The following is a 20,325-nucleotide window of genomic DNA, read 5'->3' on the forward strand; positions in this document are numbered from 1 at the left end:
CTGTGAGTCGTGCTTCTGCTGCCTGACCAGGCACATCTTGTTACAGGGGCAGCAGGCAGAGCTCCCAGTGGAACCTGGGAGCACAGGAACCTCCTGGTTCAAACGGCTGAAGCATTCAGCTAAGAATTCTAGTTTTCTTATCCCTTACGTTGTACCCTGGTGAGTAGATAAATACTGCTGCGCCTGTGCCACTAGGTGGGGTCTTGCTGCCACATTGCTGGGCATCAGCAGCCAGCCAGCCCGAGTGGCCAAGGAACAACGTCTAGTGGTGGCTCTGGGCTCTGCAGTCCTTCCCCGGGAGGTGGATGCCTGGTCTCACTGCGTCAGGGTGTGAGAGGATTCAGAACCCAGCCTAAACCCAGATGGGTGGCATTTCACACCACCCCACAGTTCCAGGGGCTTTTCTTTCAGTCCCTACTTCACAGTGATACACTTCAGGCTTTTTTCTTGGCTCCTTCACACACACACACACACACACACACACACACACGCACTTTTTTTTAATTAAATGAAACATGATTTAAAATAAAAATCTTCGAAGGGAACAGTTGAAGGGAGTCACTTTTCTACCCTGTTCTTTGAGTTCTGGGAGGCTTGGATTAGCTCAGAGTTTTTTGTTTTTTTTGTTTTTTTTTCGGTACGCGGGCCTCTCCCTGCTGTGGCCTCTCCCGTTGCGGAGCACAGGCTCCGGACGCCCAGGTTCGGCGGCCATGGCTCACGGGCCCAGCCGCTCCGCGGCATGTGGGATCTTCCCGGACCGGGGCACGAACCCACGTCCCCTGCATCGGCAGGCGGACTCTCAACCACTGCGCCACCAGGGAAGCCCTAGCTCAGTTTTTGAGCCTCCCTGTATGGATCAGGGAGCAGAGGGGGTACAGTTACTAAAAACTCCCTGGAGTTGTGTGCATGGTGTCACGTTGGTTCACATGAGGGCTTTTCTGGGGGAGACAATCCTTACCTTTCATCAGATCTTCAAAGAGGCTCCTCACAAAAGCTGAAGGACCTAAGCGGTTCTGTATACTTCTGGCTCCCTCCGTCCACCTCTGTACAGCTTAACTTCTTTTTTCCCATTCCATTCTCAGCCTTGGCAATGACAACCCTGTTAAACTAATGAAGTTTGTTGGTGGAGCCCCAGATTGTTCCATTCAAACATCAAAATAGCCAAAATTAACTTGGACTGACGGCTTGCCTTAGGGTCGCATTAAACAGGATACAGGTGGTATACACTGTGAACCTCTAAGAGGAGCATCTGGAACACACAAGCCCAATCTCACTCACCTACAGAACACTTTTGAAAGGAAATGCTGAGGAGCTCACTCTGTAAAACACTAGACTCCCTAGCCCCTAGGGTGCCTCCCGATTTCAACATCGGAATTCAGTCCTACCTCCTTTACACAGTGGAGAAGTGGAACAACGCCTCTAGAGTTTGTTTTCTCGGATGGAGGGCGCATTTTGGCAGACTATGTTTAGGACTGTCACCCAGGCTGTCACCCCTGGGTGGGGTAGCTGTTGAGGCCTCACGTTATGGGGAGAAAGGGCAGCTGCTTATTTCAAGCTAAAGCTTCCAGCTTTTCCACGCCTCAGACCATGGGCAGACGGGCCGGCCAGCCTGCACCGCCTCAGGGCAGTTGTGAGGCTCTCATATAAGGAAAAGCATTGCTCTTGGCTTTGCTGTCGCGCCTTGGTACCACCTCCTGGTCACCTTCCGGTCTCCAGTGGCCGTCCCCACCATTCCTGCCTAAACCTGGGGGTGGGGGCCACAAATGACTGCCATTTCCTTCTTGCCTTTCTGGCTCTTTCACAGGCTGCCAGCACACGCGGCTCCTGAGGATGGGTTCATCTTCTAAAACTTGCATCGACAAGTCTGAGACTGGATACCACTGTGTCAACAGAGAAATTATTTAGCTGGGTTCAGGCATCGTCCAGTGGTATTCGTTATGCTCTGTTTGAAAACAACAGTCATATAAACAATTTGGTAGCACAGACCGGAGTCCCTGTGATCTCCAGCTTTCAGAGCCTCGGAGGTGGAGTGTCGTGCCCCCCTGTGTGAGGCAGGAAGCCATGGGGAGGCTCCACCATCTGCTGTGACAAGTGACTGACCTGAAACCTTCTGTCTCAAGCATCCAGGTGGAACTGGAAGCGGAAGCGGAGAAGATGCAGGCATCCCAGCAAGAATTACTTTCTCTTGAGGAAGCTGTTTACACTCCAGATTTCGATGTGGCTGCACCCCAGATCAACAGGAACCTCATCCAGAAGGCTGGTTACCTTAACCTTAGAAAGTGAGAGTTCATTGCCTGCCTCCTTTTCTAAAATCTGTGTTCCCTGGGAGTGGCTAAAAAGCACCTGTTAAGTGCCCCATCAGAGGGCGGGGGTGTGTGAGGTTGGGTTATAGCTCCCGCCACAGCGCCCCTCCTGCCTGGGACATAGGAAGTGTCTGGGCCGAGGTCCCAAACTGCACTGAGAGATGGGGCTTGAAACAGTCGTGTGAGTAAGAACCCAGTCAGTGTGTAGACTCCCAAGACACCACAGGCCACCCCTCCCTGGTCACCGTGGCCGTTTGACATAGACTGCTCTTAACTGTCACCATCCTAGACCATTGAGACCCTTCCCCAGACCCCCTGATGGGTGAGAGCAGTGTGCCGGTGATGCAGCACTGAGGCCAGAGCCTGAGGGCCAGGAAGCTTCCAGAATCATCTAGGTTCATATAGACTGAACCCCATGTTTAACCCTCAGGTTTCAGATGTTCACTGTGAATTAAAGAGGTGCCCAGGTTTGACTGTGTCTGAGAGCAGGTGGGGTTGTTGTCAGGTGTGGTGGTGAGCTCTGACTTTGGTCAGACATCCTGGCCCAGCTGGGCCCCGCTGCCCCGGCATTTCATCTGTAAAATAGAGCTGAAGATTGCACCTACTTCATAAAGTTGTCTCAAAGATTGAGTGAGGTAATTCCTAGCAGGTATAAGTACTCAAATGTTAGCTGTTACCATTATTGAGGCAGGAAACCTAGTGCCCCATACATGGTCGCTACTCAGTAAATACCGAATCAAATAAATATATTTGATATCCCCCAAGTGGAGGATGTGTGAAGAGGAATTGCCAGCTGTTTTCTTACCAGGTTAGAGCCTTTCAGAGGTCTGTAAAGCGCGTTGAGATCACAAGCCAGAGGTCTCCTTTAGTTCTGTACAGATAGAAAACTCCACAAGGTTCTGGTTTTATTTGCCAGGAACTAGATTTTTCTCTTGTAAACAGCCCACAGAAGAAGCATAACATGTAGCTGGAGCAGAACCCAATCTGGTATAAAGTGCCCAGGATTCTGGGGTGTGCGCTGTGGCCGGGGTAACCCTGGTCACTCTAACTAGACTTAGAGCAGTTCAGCTCTGTGTCTTAGAGAAATGATCTTCCAGGTTTTCAGTTCCCGATGGTGATGGACTAATTCTGTTTCCAGATCCTGGCTTTAGAAGCCAGAGACTGGCTGCAGTGGGGGTGGGCGCCCCCTGCCCCCACCCTGGAGTTGGCTGTGGACCAGCCTTTCCCGTCTGAGCAGAGCCCATCAGCTCCCAGCTCATTCAAGCTAACCTGTGCCTCTCCTGCTACTCTTTGCACTTGAATTCTTTTCAGAGAAGTTTTGCTTTAATGTAAAGCAACACATTATTTCTAAAATGCTACCAATACCCATAAAGAGGCAGCAAGACTGAGGTGCCTCTTATGCTTCCTAGGACTAACGAGCTTTTCACAACACAATTCTTACAGTAAAACAGGGCTGGTCACCACCACCTGGGAGAGACTCTACTTCTTCACCCAAGGTGGGAATCTCATGTGTCAGCCCAGGGGCGCCGTGGCTGGAGGCTTGATCCAGGACCTGGACAACTGCTCAGTGATGGCGGTGGACTGTGAAGACCGACGATACTGCTTCCAGATCACCACTCCCAATGGAAAAGCGTAGGCCACACGGGTTTTATGTGGGAGGAAACAGGTGCAGTGACCCCACTTCTGCCAAGGGCCTCCTAGGTCACTCCTCTGTGCCAGCCCTCCACAGGGGAGGCCCTGTTCTGGGTGGTGTTGACCTTTCGGGAGGGTGGTTTTATGTCCTCTTTAAGCAAGCACACATGACCATATGGAATCCAGCCTGCCTTATCTAAGAGGTCCCAGAGAGGATTTGTCTGTGGCTATGGAGAAGAGGTGACCTCCACGTGTAAGACGGCGATAGGAGCTGTTTGTCAGCGGAGACTCAGAGAGGGGTGGGGCCATAGCCGCTCCTCGTCTGTTCTAGACAAGCCTTTGTGTCCACATCACGGGGTCTGGGGGCTGACGGGGAGAGTGGGTGCCTGCCTGAGGAGTCCGCTTCCCCAGCTGACACAGGAGATGTGAACAGGACATGCCGCTGCAGCAGAGTTATTCGTCAGCACTCTGTCCCCACATCTGCCGTGCACCTTGGGCCCGGGAGAGGCCATGTTTGCAGAATGGCAGCCGTGTGTCATCACAGTAGATCCCATCCCAGGGGGACCCCCTCTCACTTAGAGCAGTGGTTTCAAACTGCTCCAAGGAGTTTGGAGCCCCATGAAGTGCTCCAGGCTTCACCTGCTTGAGGGAGAGGAGTGGCCCCGTTCTCAGAGCTGCTCTGCTTGCGTTTGCTTTCTCTGTTGGGCTTCTGAGTTGAGATTTTATTTGAACAATAGCACATTCTTGGGGGGGGGCAGCGTTGGTATGACGTAGACCATCTCTTCTCCCAGAATGGCAGAGCATTTTTAGACATCATCCTTCCTCTCTGGGTGATGGTAAATGACCTGGGAACGAAGCTTCTGGATTCTAGTCACAGTCCCAGGCAGTTACTTAACTCCTCTGGGCCTTGGTTCCCTCAGATAAGAAATAGGGATAAAGTCCATGTTCCCCACCTCCCACAGATGAGATGAGGAACAGAGGGACTGGCAGGTGTGGAGTCCCTTTAAGAGTGACGCCTTCGCAGAGTAGAGCAGAATTGTTTGTGTCTTATTCCTGGCCCGCTGCATGCAGATATTCAGTCACTGAGGTCCAGGAAGCACTTACTTAGATGTACTTTATTTCAGGGGAATAATCCTCCAGGCGGAAAGCAGAAAGGAAAACGAAGAGGTAAGGGTTTTGTTTGTTTCACTTCTGTTCTGGTATAGTGGGTGACTTTGGGATTCAGCACTTGTTTTAATGTCATCTACAGTGGATATGTGCAATAAACAACATCTCCAGACAGATCTACCTGACTGACAACCCAGAGGTAATTCACAGCTGCCCTACATGCGTCTCCGCTCTTTTCTCAATGTGAAAGGTAAGCGTCCACCTCTTGGAACTGAGCCTGTCTTCCTCTGGATTTTTAGGCAGTCGCCATCAAGTTGAATCAGACGGCTCTGCAAGCAGTGACTCCAATTACAAGTTTTGCAAAAAAACAAGAAAGCCCTTGCCCCAGGTAACTAAAGGACAGAAAAAAACTAGCTTTCGTGGAGCCAAACTGTGTATTAGGGATTTCACCTGTACTAGGAATTTCATCTTTACAGCACTGTGGTGTTCAGCCCTGTTGTACAGAAGCAGTAACTCTGACCAGGAAAGGGTAAATACTTTGCCCATGTTCACACCACAAGTGAGGGGCCGAGTCAGAATTCAAAGCTGTCTGCTTTCAATGTCCACCTCCTTCCCCTGGACCATGCAGCTGCAGCCTGAGCACATAGGACATGCACTGAGTATCCTGCTAGTCAGGAGTTCTCCCCACATTTCGTATCAGCATCAACAAAATCATGAAACCAAAACAAAATTTTTTTTAAATAAGGAAGAAAATCACCTTTTATGTGTCCATGTTATGGTGCAGGCCTTATCATATGTGCATTTATTTCACATATATATTTTTCATATTTTCACATTTTTCGTAATTGTTCCTTTACACACTATCCATCATTTATTATTATTGACTATGTGAATATTTAGTTTGCTTCCCCTTCCTTTGTTTGCTCTTGTTGTTTATAGTGAGCATTTTCACACATACAGCTTTCCTCTTGTTTTGAATACTGCTTTAGGATTTATTCCAGGAATGCCATCTTAATGGGAGTTTCCATTTGATTAAATAATAGAAGGCTGTATTATCTGTTATGCTAATGAAAGCATGGCATCACAGGGCAAGTTGAAATCATGACTGTATTAGGCCTCCATCTTTAGTGGCATGGTAGAAAGAATCCCATTACATGTTTTACAGATACTGTCTGATGACTCCAGAAGAAAGTTGTCAGAAAGCTCAGAGTGGTTGAGTAACTTCCCAGGGTCTCAGTGCGGTGCAGTGTGGAGCTAGCGCTCGCACACCCAGCCCTGGGACGCCAGGAGGAACAGCCCGAGAGAAAGCAGAGAGTAGGCTGAGTCCGATGGTGAAAGAACTAGGTGCCCTGCTGAGGAGCCACAGGCAGGGGAACAGAACTGCAGGCTTTGACAAGAGGGGAGGCATAGTCAGAACCAGCTGGAAAGACTGCTGGGCGGCACCTTCTGGGAGAGAGCGGGTGGGGCGGGAGAAGGGAGGGCAGCGAGGCCCCACGGGATGTCCCTGTGATAGTAGCTGTGAAACAGAACATGAGAACCTGAGCAAAGGGAATAAAAATGGGGACGGGGCAACAAGTCTGAGAACACTCCAGTGCCATAATTTAAGGGTAACAGTTTACACAAAAGTAGCATGTTTACTAAGTGCAGCTTTAAGGAAAGCACTTTATAAATGGAAATGGAAATACAGATCTGGCCAGTGGGGCTAACCTGTGAGCATTGTACTGGCTAAATGTGTCTGTCTTCTCTCTGTAAAGCCACACGAGTGTTAGAGGGACATAGTGGAGAACCCTGCACTAGACTTGGAGTTAGGAGACATGGTCTTAATAACAGCTCTGAACACAGCTAGATGTCCTTGAGTGGGTCGTCAGCACTCTGGGCCTCTGTCTCCTCAACTTTGTGATATAAGATGAGAGAAATCAGACCACCTCCAAGGCCTCTTCCAGCTCTAAAATGCTGTCTTTCTGGGGTGTAATCAGAAGGTGTGATTGGTTTTCTAAAAAAACAGTCTGCAGCTCAGATTTATTTATTCAGTAACTGATTTTTCTCCTCTGTTCTACAATAGAATAAGTAAATCACATGCTTAGAAAGGAACCCATAGAAGGGATACAGAAGAATCCCTAGGAAAAAAAAATGACTGTAGCCAGACAGCTGAATCAATGCAAAGATCGGAAGGGTGACAGATGTGGCTGCCAGATGATGGCCCCAGAGCAGTGGAGGGCCGGGCTAGCATCTCTCTTAGGGTCAGCTCATTAGGAATAAAGAGGTGTTTTGATGACAGTGGGAGAATGAAGCAGAGAAACTCTGTTCTTGGGAACAAACTGCCGTTCACTTCCAAGCAGATTTCCTACGTGGCCTTCCCTCGTTCTGCGGTTACTTATATGTAATATTCATTCACTTAATCCAGCTGTTCAACAGATGTATGTTTCCAGGCGCTGAGCTAGATCGTGAAACTTACAGACTTGTAGGAGAAGACAGGCAAAAGGTAAACAAATAGTTAAAATACAGGAAAGCACTATTATGTTAAAGATGAGGGTGCTGTCGTGGAGAATAAGGAGAAGACCTATTTAGGGCCTGTCTGTAGAGATAATTAAATTGAGAAGTAAGAGATGAGAAGTAGCCTCTCTTGCAAAGAGCCAGAGGCAGTGCATTTCTGATCCCAGCTGTGGAGGCTGAATGGCAGAGAAGAGCTTGGTGTCTTTCAGGAACTGAAAGGAGATCACTGTAACTAGACAGTGGTCGGCAGAGGGAGGTCATAGAGCAAGATGAGGTTGGGAGGGAGGGGGGTAGGGACAGATCATGAAGGAAGTCAGGGCAGGGGTTTGGGGAGCTCTGGAAGGGTTTTAGAGGTAGGGGTGTGTGTGTGAGAGAGTGAGAGAAAGAGAGATGATCCACTTTACATTTTCCACGGTCAGCTCTGGCTGCTGTGGAGGATACACAAGGCAGAGCTGGGCAAGCAGGTGTCCAGTGAGGAGTCTGTAGCAATAGTCCAGGAGAACACGATGGTGTCTTAAACGGATCATGGCAGAGGAGATGAAAAGTAGGTGGATTGGGGACTTACTTTGAAGGCAGAATCTGTAGGACGTTTGTTATGTGAGATGCGGAGTGGAAAGAAAGGAACAAACAAAGGATGACCACAGTCTGGGTTGAACACCTTGGCAGTTGGTGGCGATATGACACCACCATGAAGACATGAAGAGTTGGTAGTCAGTATCAGGAGTTCGGTTTATGACAGAAGTTTGAGAGGCTTGTGAGACATTCCAGTGAATTGTCAAGTAGTCAACTGATATATGTCTGGAGGGCAAAGAAAATGTCTGGGCTGAGTCTGAATTGGGAGCCCATCAGCACGGAAGTGGTGGTAGAAGAGGTCAGCTAGGGAGAGTGTAGAGGGAGGGAAGTGGAGCCTGGGACAGAAGTCTAAAGAGCTCCAACATGTGGATTAGAGGAGGAGCCTGCAAAAAACACTGCAGGAACAGCAGAAGAGTAGGAGGAAAACCTATAACGTGTGGCATCAGCACAAACCAAGAAGGAGAATCTCACGGAGGAGAGGTCAGTTATGTTAGATGCTTCGGGAGATCAAACGGGATGATGATCCCAAAGTGTCCATTCGAGTTGGTGACATGCAGAGCACACGTGATGCTTTAATTTCTACCATTTCACTCCTCTGTTCAAAGAGTCTTCAGTGGCCGCCTACATGCAGAGTCAAGTTAGACCTCACCCGATGGTGTTAACAGCCCGGCCCCATCCTGTCTTCCTTGTGTGGTCTCCCCTCATCCCACTAGGGAGCCAAAATCTTGGGACTCGCTTCCTTCCCTTGAAGCTTCTACTCACCCCTTCCTGCAGTGCTTCACTTACTGTGTCATACTCCTCTCTTAAAGACTGGACCATAGAGCAGATGTGATTGATTTTGGTTACTGAGGCAGTGTGACACTGTGGGAGAGCGCTGTGCTGGCAGTGAGGAGACCTCAGTTCTTAATCTAGCTGACCCCAGGTAACTGAGTGCCTTCAGGATTACCACTCAACTTCTCTAGAGGCCTCGGTTTCCTTTTCTGTTAATAACGGAGGTTAAAACTAAGCATCTCTCCTTGCAGTGACCGTCTACCATTCTGTCTATTGTGCTTGTATCCATTTTCCATTCATTATGCTCATTCGTCAGCTGATGCTATAACAGTTCCATACAACCTATTTGTTTTTAATTTATTTATTTATTTATTTTGGCTGCATTGGGTCTTCGCCGCCGCGCATGGGCTTTCTCTGGTTGTGGCGAGCGGGGTCTACTCTTCGTTGTGGTGTGCCGGCTTCTTGTTGCAGTAGCCTCTCTTGTTGTGGAGCACAGGCTCTAGGCGCACGGGCTTCAGCAGTTGCAGCACGTGGGCTCAGTAGTCGTGGCTCGTAGGCTCTAGAGCGCAGGCTCAGTAGTTGTGGCACACGGGCTCAGCCACTCTGCGGCATGTGGGATCCTCCTGGACCAGGGCTCGAACCCGTGTCCCCTGCGTTGCCAGGCGGATTCCCAACCACTGTGCCACCAGGGAAGCCCCATACAACCTATTTACTTATTGACATACTTGAGAAATTTGCAATACTGATATACAAAATATCAAATGAATGGAAAGATATTGAGAGTCTTCTTATGGTTCAAACAATGTAAGAAATCAAAATACTTTTACACGATTTGCCCCTCAAAGGTTTTTACACTCTAGCTGGGGAGAAAAGATTATAAACATGAAAGGTTAGATTACAGCATTCTGACACTGGAAGAGAAACATGGAGGCACATCAATTACTACAGACCGTGCTCTCCTTTTACGTGCCACAGTCTCAAAACAGTACATGTGGGCACAGTGCTAAGCTCAGGAGGCACATAGAGATCCAAGACTGTCCTCGTGGCTTACTGAGAAGAACCACAGGACTGCAGAGGAAGGAGAGGGTCAGGCTGGCTTGAAAGGCCTAGCGGATGAGTGGCGATTTGAGCTGGTGTTTGAAGTGCAGGAGAGAGTGAGTGAGCAGCAGACCTGCGATGGAGCTGGAAATGAGAAGCACGTGCGTGTTTGGTGTAGCTCTAGTGGAGGATGCATTAAGGGAGGGGAGAGGGAGACCTTCAGGAGAAAGGACAGCCAGGTGGTTGAATGCTAGGCCAAGATGTATTATTCATTCAGCTAACGGTTTTGAGTACCTACTACGTACCAAGTAATAAATATGATTTAGCTATATAGCTCCCACCCTCAAAAACCTGTCTCAACAAGAGAAAGATACAAACAGGAAATTAACAGGTAATATAATAAGTAGTCTTAACAATGCAGAATGCTGTGCACCAGAACAAGCTATAGGTAATGTGGAGATCTGAGGGATTTTAACCATGGACGTAAATGACATTTTACGAAGATTTATTGGTAGAGTGGGTTAAATCTTCTCCCTTATCTACTTGTAAAAGTTACATCGGCATTCAACAAGTATTCATTTGATTGTAAAAGCTTAAGGTTAAAAGGGATTTAAAAAAAAAATTTTTTTTCCTATTTTGTACTCCAGCCAGAACATGAAAAATTCAGAGGTGGAAAATGACAAGATTGTTCCCAAAGCAGCAGTCATACCTGAAGCTGAACAACTAATTGCACCTGGAACACCTATTCAGTTTGACATTGTACTTCCTGCTACAGAATTCCTTGATCAGAACAGAGGGAGCAGGTATGGGCTAAGGGGGTTTATCTCTGGGAGAACTGAAAATAAATTTAACATCTCGTGTCCCTACCCACCTCCAGAGACTATCACCTTCTGACTTAGAGTTCAAGTGTCACGTGTCCCTTTAGCTGAAACTGTCAGGATGTTTGACTCTGGCTATTCCCCTAGGCGTATCAACCCTTTTGGTGAAACTGAGGATGAGACGTTTCCAGAAACAGAAGGTAAGTGGCTAGTTCTGTGTTCTTATTCTTTCCCCGGCACAAAATGACCAGGGCCATTGAAATAAGATGTGAAGTCATGTTCTAAAGAGCTTTGACTTGAAATATGAATTGAAATTATGATCCACAGATGTGTGTTCTCTGCAGACTCACTAGGACACATGCAGTTAGGACCATCCTGGCATAAACACTAAGGGGAGGCTGACAGATTTCCTGCAGCTGTCGTACCATCAGCCACATCCATGCCCTTTTTGTAGCTCCTGCAGAGAAATGCTGCCAAATCTAAATTTGCTATAACATTACTGCAAAACAAAGTCCAAGAGGATAAAATCTGGGTGAGTCACAGACTTGCTATTTCATTTTAGAAAACCAAAAACACAAATAACTCATTCTTAAATTTGAAGATGACATGAAAAAAATATGGTATTTAATTTGTTCAAATTCAGATTCTGATTTTTGGTGTTTGATTTACATTCTTACAAGGTACATAAGAACATACTCAGTAGAGCTGACCAAAACCTGCTACTCCCAAGAGCTACACTTCCCAGCCAAGGCAATTTAGAAGTGCGGGCAAGACCTCATTTTAACACAGCCCTTGACTGAAGCCTGAGAATGTCATTAGAATGAAATGCCACTTATTTAAATTTAAAAGTAGGACTTGAGAACTGGCATTCCTTACAGCTTTAGGTAAAAAAAGAAAAAATGATGTTAATAGGCTCTGCATCAAATCTGACTATCTAGCTGACTTCTCACACAGTCCAGTTTCTTAACTGTCTACATAAAAAACTTTCTAACTTGTAAAAACGAGCTTCATATGGGAGTAACCATTTACAACATATCAGTTATATTTTCCTAATAAGTTTTTTTTAACCCTTATTTTTTAGGGGCAAGGATACTCATAGGGAGAACAAGTGAAGAAAAAGTAGCCTTCTTAGTTTCAAATGGTGGATAAGTGAATTACTGTTCTTACAGAAAAAAAAAAAAAAAAGGATCTTTTAAACCTTCTTCATGATCTTCCAGGTGTGGCTGCTGTTATTCAGTTTGTCAGGTTACGTGCCATTATCAAGAAGCCAATACTGCCAGCTCATTAGCATCAAATAAGCTGATAGTTCTGCATTCTCCATTAGTTTATGGAACGTCATCACTGCCCTTCAGTAATAAATGATGTGCATGATTTGAATGAAACCCAACATCAGGTCTTATTTCTTCAAATACATTTTCTTCTGTAAGAGGACTTTACAGCGGGCCAAAGTAATGAATGAGTTTTCTATTGTCTAGTGGAAAAGCTCTTATTTTCAGAGAAAAAGTAAGATGCATATACTGCCACTTACGTGTAGTCAACCTAGAGTTTTCATGCTAGAAGGATGTTCATGTGGTTTCATTTTATAGATGAAGAAAAAGAGGTGCTTTTCTAGTCTAATGAATAGTTCCAAACAGACAAAATATGGACAATAGGAGATTCAGAGCTTTGGCAATTTGTGGCTTATATAAAAGCAGAGTATTCAGGAGTTTTGGTAGAAAGCCCTCCAGAAAGCAAGGCAAACCCTAGGTCTTCAGCCTGTTCTCAGACCAGCACATGTGCTTCTGGTATGCGCATCGACAGGCAGGAAGTGAAATGATCCTGAGCAGAAAATGCTCTCTTGCAGATTCTCTTTTGCAACAGATGTTTATAGTTCGGTTTTTGGGATCAATGGCAGTTAAAACAGACAACACTACTGAAGTGATTTACGAAGCGATGAGACAAGTATTGGCTGCTCGGGCTATTCATAACATCTTCCGTATGACAGAATCCCATCTGATGGTCACCAGTCAAGCTCTGAGGTACATTCAGTTTCGTTTTCAGATTTTCTTACAGCTTTGACTGATTCCCCTTTGAAAGCACGTTTAACCATCGAGAATGTTCATAGTAAGTAAAGATGCTACTCATGTTTCTGCTGTTTTTTACATTTTGGTTTTATAAGATACATTGGCTAGACGAAGTGCCCTTAAAGATATGAGCTGATATTTTTAGCAACTGGTATCTTTAGTGGTGAGTGAATTCTACCCTGTTGGGCGTAAAGATGCCATCACTCAAAGAGTTACTCTCTGTATCTCAGAGGTTGCAAGTGGAAGTGTTTTTGTTTTTTCTCTTCCATCTCTGAGAGTACTATTTATAAAAATTAAAAACTATGAAAACAGAACATGAGCCTGCCTGAGATAACTAGACCACCACAAGGAAAATCTGATTAATATTTGTTGGGCTGAAAATAAAGAAGCCAAGTCATGTTAGCTACATGATTTGTGGTTTCAAGTAATAAGATCCATATGAATGATGGCAAATGACAGTCAAGCTGTGGCTGCCATGGGCATTAAGACCTGCGCTGTACAATACTGTAGCTACATGTAACACTTGAAACCTAACTCATCTGAATTGAGAAGTGTTTTAAGTGTAAAACACATACCAAACATTTAAGATCTCATACTATCCCCCCAAAAAAAGAATGCAAAGTAATTTTTAAATTAATAATGCACCTAGCTGGTAATATTTTCAACTTATTAAAGTGTATTAATTTCAGCTGTTTTCACTTTTTTTGATGTGGCTGCTAGAAATTTTTAAATTACATATGAGGCTGACACTAAATTTCTGTGGGACAGCAGAGCAGCACTGCTTTAGAGCCTTATTCCTGACTTTGGCATTTATTAGCTGTATGAACTTGAGAAAGTTACTTAACCTTTGTGCCTCGGTTTCTTCAGCTATAAAATGAAAACAACCATATCCACACCCCATAGTATTGTCATGAGGAATAAGTGAGTTAATTCATGTAAAACACTTACAGCTGTGATGGGCACACAGAAAGTAATAAATGATAGTTTCAAAAAAGTTAATTAGCAGTTTGGCAAAAATCAGAATATAGTTTCTTCCATTTATTAAAATCAGTCCTTTTCATTTGTTATAAACCTTTTACTGAGAATGAGGTTCTTATGAATAAAGCCTTATATTTATTTAAAGATTTTCTCTAAGTATGTCCTGGACCTTTCATGGGCATTGAAAGCTTTCATAAGCTACAAAGCTTATGATAATCTTTCTTAAAATCACCACCAAAAAGATCAGAGTAAATATATGTAAAAGCAATGTGAAAAACCATAGTACATCAAACAACACTATCCCAAAAAGTGCAAAGACAACCCACAGAATGGGAGAAAACATCTGCAAATCATTTATCTAATAAAGGTATAGTACCCAGTATAAAGAACGCTCACAAATCAACAAAGAAAGAACCCAGGTAAGAAATGGAAGAATGTCTACTTGAGTTGACATTCCTCCGAAGATATATAATTGGCCGACAAGCACATGGAAAGATGCTCAGTGTCATGAGTCACTAGGGCATGCAAATCAAATCCAGAACCACTTCACACCCACTAGGATGGCTATGGATTTTTTTTTTTTTAAAGAAAGTAACAGGTGTTAGCAAGGATGTGGAGAAATTGGAACCCATTGCTGGTGGGCATATAACATTGTTCAGCCACTGTGGGAAATAATCTGGCAGTTCCTCTATAACTTAAACATAGAATTCCATTCCTGGGTAGATACCCAAAAGAATTGAAAACAAGTGTTCATATAATAATACTATTCGCAGTAGCCAAAAGGTAGAAATAATCCAAACGTCCATCAAAAGATGAATAGATAAAATGTGGTATATACATACAGTGGGATATTTTTCAGCCTTAAAAAGGAATGAAGTACTGGTACATATTACAACATGGATGAGCCTTTAAAACATTATGCTAATTGAAAGACAGACACAAAAAGCCACATATTGTACGGTCATTTATATGAAATATCTAGAACAGGCAGATCTATAGAGACAAAGCAGATCGGTGAGAAGCTGCCAAGGGCTGAGAAGAAAGTTGAATGGGAAGCGATGCTGTAACAGGGATGGAATTTCCTTTTGAGGTGCTGAAGGTGTTCTGGAACTAGATAGTGGTGATGGTTGTACAACGTTGTGATGTGTTAAATATCAATAATGGTAATTTTACCATACATATCCTTGTATGGGAATTCATGTTTTGAGACAATTTAGAAGTCACACAGAAAATCAGACCTTAAGCAAATCCAGGTTACCTGATGTAGACAGCAAACTTAAAAGTTACTCACAAAATATGATATGAATGGTTTAAATCTTCATTTATAGAAAAATTTTACAAAATATTTAAAGTTATCCCAACTTGAGGGAAATTGTTGATTATGTAAATTTTAAAACTCATTAAATTCATACTCATTTATAGGGACATAAAAATTTATTTATTTAGCTTTGTAGCTTAAAATTCCATACACATTTTCTCGTTTTCTTAACCACCTCTTTGAAATATGGAGGTTCTTATCCCAATTTTACAAAGCAGTTGAGAGAAGTCAGGGTGACTTACACAAGATCATAAATACGTAGCCAGGTTGGAATTCAGTCTTAAGCCCTCTGATTATAAAATACACCATGCTTTAACAAGTATAACTGCATACCTTTCAAATTGTAACCATTTGGGGGGGGACAGCTTTATTGAGATATAACTTACATACTGTACAATTTGCCCCTTTAGAGTGTTTTTTAGTATATTCAGATTTGTGCAACCATCACCACAAACAGTTTTAGAACATTTTCATCATCCCCCTGAAGAAAACCCATACCTGTTAGTAGTCATTCCCTTTTCCCCTGCAACCTGCTCAGCCCTAGCCACTAATCTTGCTGTTTCTATAGATTTGCCTATTCTGGACATTTCATTTAAACAGAATTATAACCATCTTTTTAACAGATTTTTTGCTTTCACTTACGAAACTTACAGCAAATCAATAATAATTTATATACACAATATCATGTGTTAGAAAGTAGAAATTTTTATCTATATATAAAATAGTAAATTCTCTAATGCAGTTAATTTTCTCAGAGACACTGATGATGCTTAAAATGTTGTTAAAGAATTTATCTAGAATACCTTCTTAAAGTTACTCCTCCTACACCCAAACTGATAGGGAATAGTTTTGTTAAAATCCCTTCACTGTTGTCTCACCTCTACCCCATGTTTAAAAAAAAAATTGTTAAACTTAAAAGTATTCATTTATCCAGTACTTTAAGGGAAACAGACTGATAGTAAGTGCTGAGATGGAGGCTATATGGAATAAGATCCATCCACATTAATTTTCTGGAGAATTTTCTAGAGAATTATAATGCAGCCTTTTTGGCTAAGCACTAAAATACTGTGAAATTCTCTATTTGCTATAATCTTCCATTAAAGATACCCTGAGGTTTAACTACACAGGTTCAACAAAGGCAGAAATCATGGCACATGCTCCCTTTGGATCGTCACATGGAGCGATCTCACCTCGCCCTCAACTAGGTCTTATATTTTCATATTTCGAGGGGTTTTGTGTGATTTTATTCTGAACTTGTACAAACTCATCTAAGGATATAATTTTATCCAACATTTGTGATACAGTGAATCTCTTAAAATTTCAGGTTGATAGATCCTCAGACTCAAGTAACAAGGGCCAATGTAAGTACCCTCATGCATGCTAATTTTAGTGATTACTCCTTAATTCACCTTTGTAGCCACCTGAAATACAAAGTAGGCACTTAGTAAATTTTATTTGCCAAATTAAATGTCACTAATAGTGTACTTTTTTCATGACTTTTGCCATGGAGAATGATCTTGTCTTTTTTAATTCCAGTTTGTTGTGTGATATTAGGTCTATTCCTATTTTTTTCTAGTTTGAACTCACCAGTGTCACCCAGTTTGCTGCTCATCAAGAAAACAAGAGACTGGTTGGCTTTGTGGTCCGCATGCCCGAATCCACAGGCGGAGAGTCCCTGAGCACATACGTTTTTGAAAGCAACTCAGAAGGCGAAAAGGTCTTGTTATTTTCTTCATCTTAAGATTCCATAATATTTCAGCCCAAACAAAGATACTTAAAGGGTTATTTTACACAACCTCCTTGGATAGTTAGTTGACTATTCTTCAGGTCCCCATTGAGTAGTTTAGATAATAATACCTCCTAGTAAGACCCCACCGAAAGAAAACTAGAATATAATTTCCTTGTGGAAAATACATATCAACCAAAATAGAGTGAATGAAGAACTTAATGGTGAAATATAAGTGTTTAGTAGAGCTATCCGGAAATGTTTAAAGCAGTTCCCCTCAAATTTATTCTTTTTTAAAAAATTAAAGCAAAAGTTACAATGGAGAAAATCTATTCTCAGAGAGCAAACCAAGGAAGCAGGTGTCAGGAAAGTATATCTAAACTGTTCTTTAGTGTGAAAAACTGCATTCACTACTTAGAATTAATCAAAATGAATCAACCCTTCTTTCAGGAAGTATCTGTTTACCACTGTGTATGAACGTGCAGTGGTTAAATATGGTTAAGAGAGAAAGGAAAAAAGTATCCCGGTAAGAACTTTAAACGATTTAATACCTTCAGTTTTCACTTAACCTGGATATTCTTTGTACGCACAAACCGGCAACAGGAGACCAGGACGGGTGGACGCTAGTGTTCAGAGCCCTGTGTGATGAGTCTCCTACAGCCAGGTCCTTTGTCCCCATGCTGACGTGAGCAGACAGTGACCTCGTTGTACTCTCATAATCACATTTCTTTCTGAAATTCTTTATCCTTTTCTGCCTTTGCCAAACACTACTTTTCTTGTCTTTTGCAGATATGTTATGCTATTAACTTGGGAAAAGAAATCATTGAGGTTCAGAAGGTAAGGTGCATTTTAGTGCTGGTTTAACAACAACTCAAAGGCTATCTTTACACCTAGATAGCTCTCAAAAAGAGAAATGGTGCTCACTAGGCAGGGTGGCCAAGTTTGGGATTTCCTTTTAAGCCTTCTAACTACCAGGCATTTTTGATCAGCTAGTTCCATGGTCGCTGGTAACACGTAGAGTTCTTAGTAAGTATCACTGCTGCACCTCCTACTGTTTTATCAGTTTTTTTGTTGCTGTTGTTGTTGGCTAGATTTCCTTTCTTTCAAATGAAGCTGGTACAAGCCTCAGCATCTACCACATGCTCTAAGGCCTTCCTCCTCAGAGTGGTCACAGGCCCAGCAACACTGAGACGTTACCTGGAAGCTTATTGGAAATGAAGACTCTCAGACCTATCAGCAGTTTGCAATCTTTATTTACCCAACTAATTTTTGAGATTCAATTTTGTATAAGAAAACCCCTGGAATTGCAGCAGTGAACAGGGGGCTTCTGGTTCAGCACTGTCCAGTAGAACTTTCTGCAGTAACGGAAAGGATCTATTTAATATGCAGATTGAAATGTGGCTAGTGTGACTAAGGAACTGGATTTTAAATTTTTAGTTAATGTAAATAGTAACATGTATTGAAATAGCTAGTGGGTATCATACTTGTGCAGTTCTAATCTATCAGGGAGGGGCAGACAGATCAAGGACTAAGACCAACATAATGAAAACACAGCAAGCCCTGCAAGTTTGTACTTTATGGTGTAGATCAGAGTTGGCAAACTTTCTGTAAAGGGCCAGATAATAAACCTTTCTCAGCTTACTGTCTCTGTTGCCAACTACTCTACTCTGCTGTTGTTAACACAAAAGCTGCCATAGTATGTAAATGAATTGGCATGGCTATGTTCCAGTAAAACTTCATTTATAAAAACAGGCGGTGAGCCAAATGGCCATAGTTTGCCAACTCTTGGTATAGAGTAAAAGGAAAAAAAGGAGTTTAAAGACAAGGTCAAAGTTGTGAGGGAAGTTCCTCTCTGGACTCTTTCCAGAAAGATGATTCTGAGTTGGCTCTGTAATGATATTTTGGCTGAGAGGTAGAAACTTGGCCTAGTTTCTGGAGGAAGTAATTCAACTGAGGGTTTCTTTAGAGATTCAAGGAGACCCAACTGAAGGCGCACATAGACGAGTCAGAAGGAATGAGGCTAGATTACAGAACATAGTGACAGCCAAGCCAAAGGGGTTTTAAGTGCATTTTAAGCATTTTCTTTTCTCCTTCTTAAACTCCCATAACTTCAGGATCCAGAAGCATTGGCTCAATTAATGCTGTCCATACCACTAACCAATGATGGAAAATATGTACTGTTAAACGATCAACCAGATGACAATGATGGAAGTCCAAGTGAAAATAGAGGCGCAGAATCTGAAGCATAACCTTCTTGCGCCTTTGGGTGAAGAGCACCCAGGAAGGAGAGCTACCTCCTTAAGGGTTTTCAACTTCTCTGATACAGGCACACCACTTGGTTTCAGAATGCTGACAGCTGCTTGTGGAACGTACTATTGATGCCTTGATACTGAGACTTGGGAGGGAAACAGTAAGAAATGGTTGACAACATACCCATCTACAAATGTTATTTTAGGTGCTTTGTGGTAAGTCCTTTTCTTAGATTGCATTGTTCAGCGCTCAGAATGAAAGCTATGGGAAAAATGCATTGTTCACTTTATTTCAGTGTCATCTCTTTTCAGTTTCCAGTATCTTTCCAAAAAATGGTAAAAGCCTAGATTTATAATTTGATAAACACTAAATATTTCCTATTAATATAATCTATTTTTGTATTTTACTTAATGAGCTTTAAGTGCCTGTCATTCTGAAAATTGTATATTTATAATCAAGTCTGTCTCATAATTGGACCTAACAGCATTAATTTGTGCAGTTAGGTGATGAGCCCTGTGCTTTGAGGCTCAAGCACTAGCAGAAATGCAGGTCTAGTTTTGGTAATTGTCCAAACATCATGCAATAAAAAGACAAGCAGATGAGTACCACAAAAGATGTTTAGTTTTACAGTGGAACCTTAATGAACCAGCATTCAGAAGTTCATGGTCCTTTAGATACTGTTTTTAGGGGTGGATCACCATGGACAGGGTGCAGCTCTACCAATTCCTGTTTCTTCTGAGCCAGACCCTCCTTAAAGAAGGGATCAATTAACTTTAAAACTCACTTGAAGCACAGCTGGCCATGGGGCTTGGTATAAAAGTTCCAATTTCCATCCTGACATAGACGGTTCCAGGCATCCCAGCCCACTAGGAAACAAGTATAATGATCTTTAATTGGTACAGTATGTTTAATTATAATGAAGTTCAACAGTAATATCACTTTCTTTGTAATAATAAATTAACCTAGCAATAAAAGCTAGCAAATAAAAACTATCTTTCTGTTTCTTTTGCTTTTTGTGGTTATTTTCTGGAACATCCCTGAAAAAAAAACTAAAGTTGGTTCTGTACCTTTAACAGTTAATTCCCAAAAGAAAACCAGGACATCATAATGAAATCACAGCAGAGGGGATGTACTATGCAGCATGAGTGGAATAACGTGATCTCAATGCCAAGTTTTTAAAAGGTGCTGCTCTTAAAATGGTGGATTAATAACTTTTGCAATTCAAAATTAGGTTAAAGGGTTTAACTGAGGAATC

At 43.0% G+C, this 20,325-nt stretch overlaps 1 protein-coding gene across 3 annotated transcripts in view; it reads left to right on the top strand.

The window, feature by feature from the left end:
- Positions 1-20,072, top strand: part of APPL2 (adaptor protein, phosphotyrosine interacting with PH domain and leucine zipper 2) — a 52,910-nt gene extending 32,838 nt beyond the window's left edge. For 2 of the 3 annotated variants that reach the window (XM_019952707.3, XM_073788244.1), the window contains 12 exons: positions 2,121-2,279; positions 3,747-3,935; positions 5,060-5,102; positions 5,185-5,241; positions 5,342-5,430; positions 10,565-10,720; positions 10,883-10,935; positions 12,579-12,753; positions 16,419-16,455; positions 16,671-16,811; positions 17,610-17,657; positions 18,935-20,072. In XM_019952707.3, the coding sequence (XP_019808266.1) occupies positions 2,121-2,279; positions 3,747-3,935; positions 5,060-5,102; positions 5,185-5,241; positions 5,342-5,430; positions 10,565-10,720; positions 10,883-10,935; positions 12,579-12,753; positions 16,419-16,455; positions 16,671-16,811; positions 17,610-17,657; positions 18,935-19,069 (1,282 nt within the window). In that variant the 3' untranslated portion in view covers positions 19,070-20,072. The remainder of the gene's footprint in view (positions 1-2,120; positions 2,280-3,746; positions 3,936-5,059; positions 5,103-5,184; positions 5,242-5,341; positions 5,431-10,564; positions 10,721-10,882; positions 10,936-12,578; positions 12,754-16,418; positions 16,456-16,670; positions 16,812-17,609; positions 17,658-18,934) is intronic. The other variant, XM_073788243.1, reaches the window with a different exon arrangement.
- The last annotated feature ends 253 nt before the right edge of the window (positions 20,073-20,325 follow it).

The sequence above is a fragment of the Tursiops truncatus genome, chromosome 11 (assembly GCF_011762595.2).
Source record: "Tursiops truncatus isolate mTurTru1 chromosome 11, mTurTru1.mat.Y, whole genome shotgun sequence".
Classification (NCBI taxonomy): Eukaryota; Metazoa; Chordata; class Mammalia; order Artiodactyla; family Delphinidae; genus Tursiops; species Tursiops truncatus.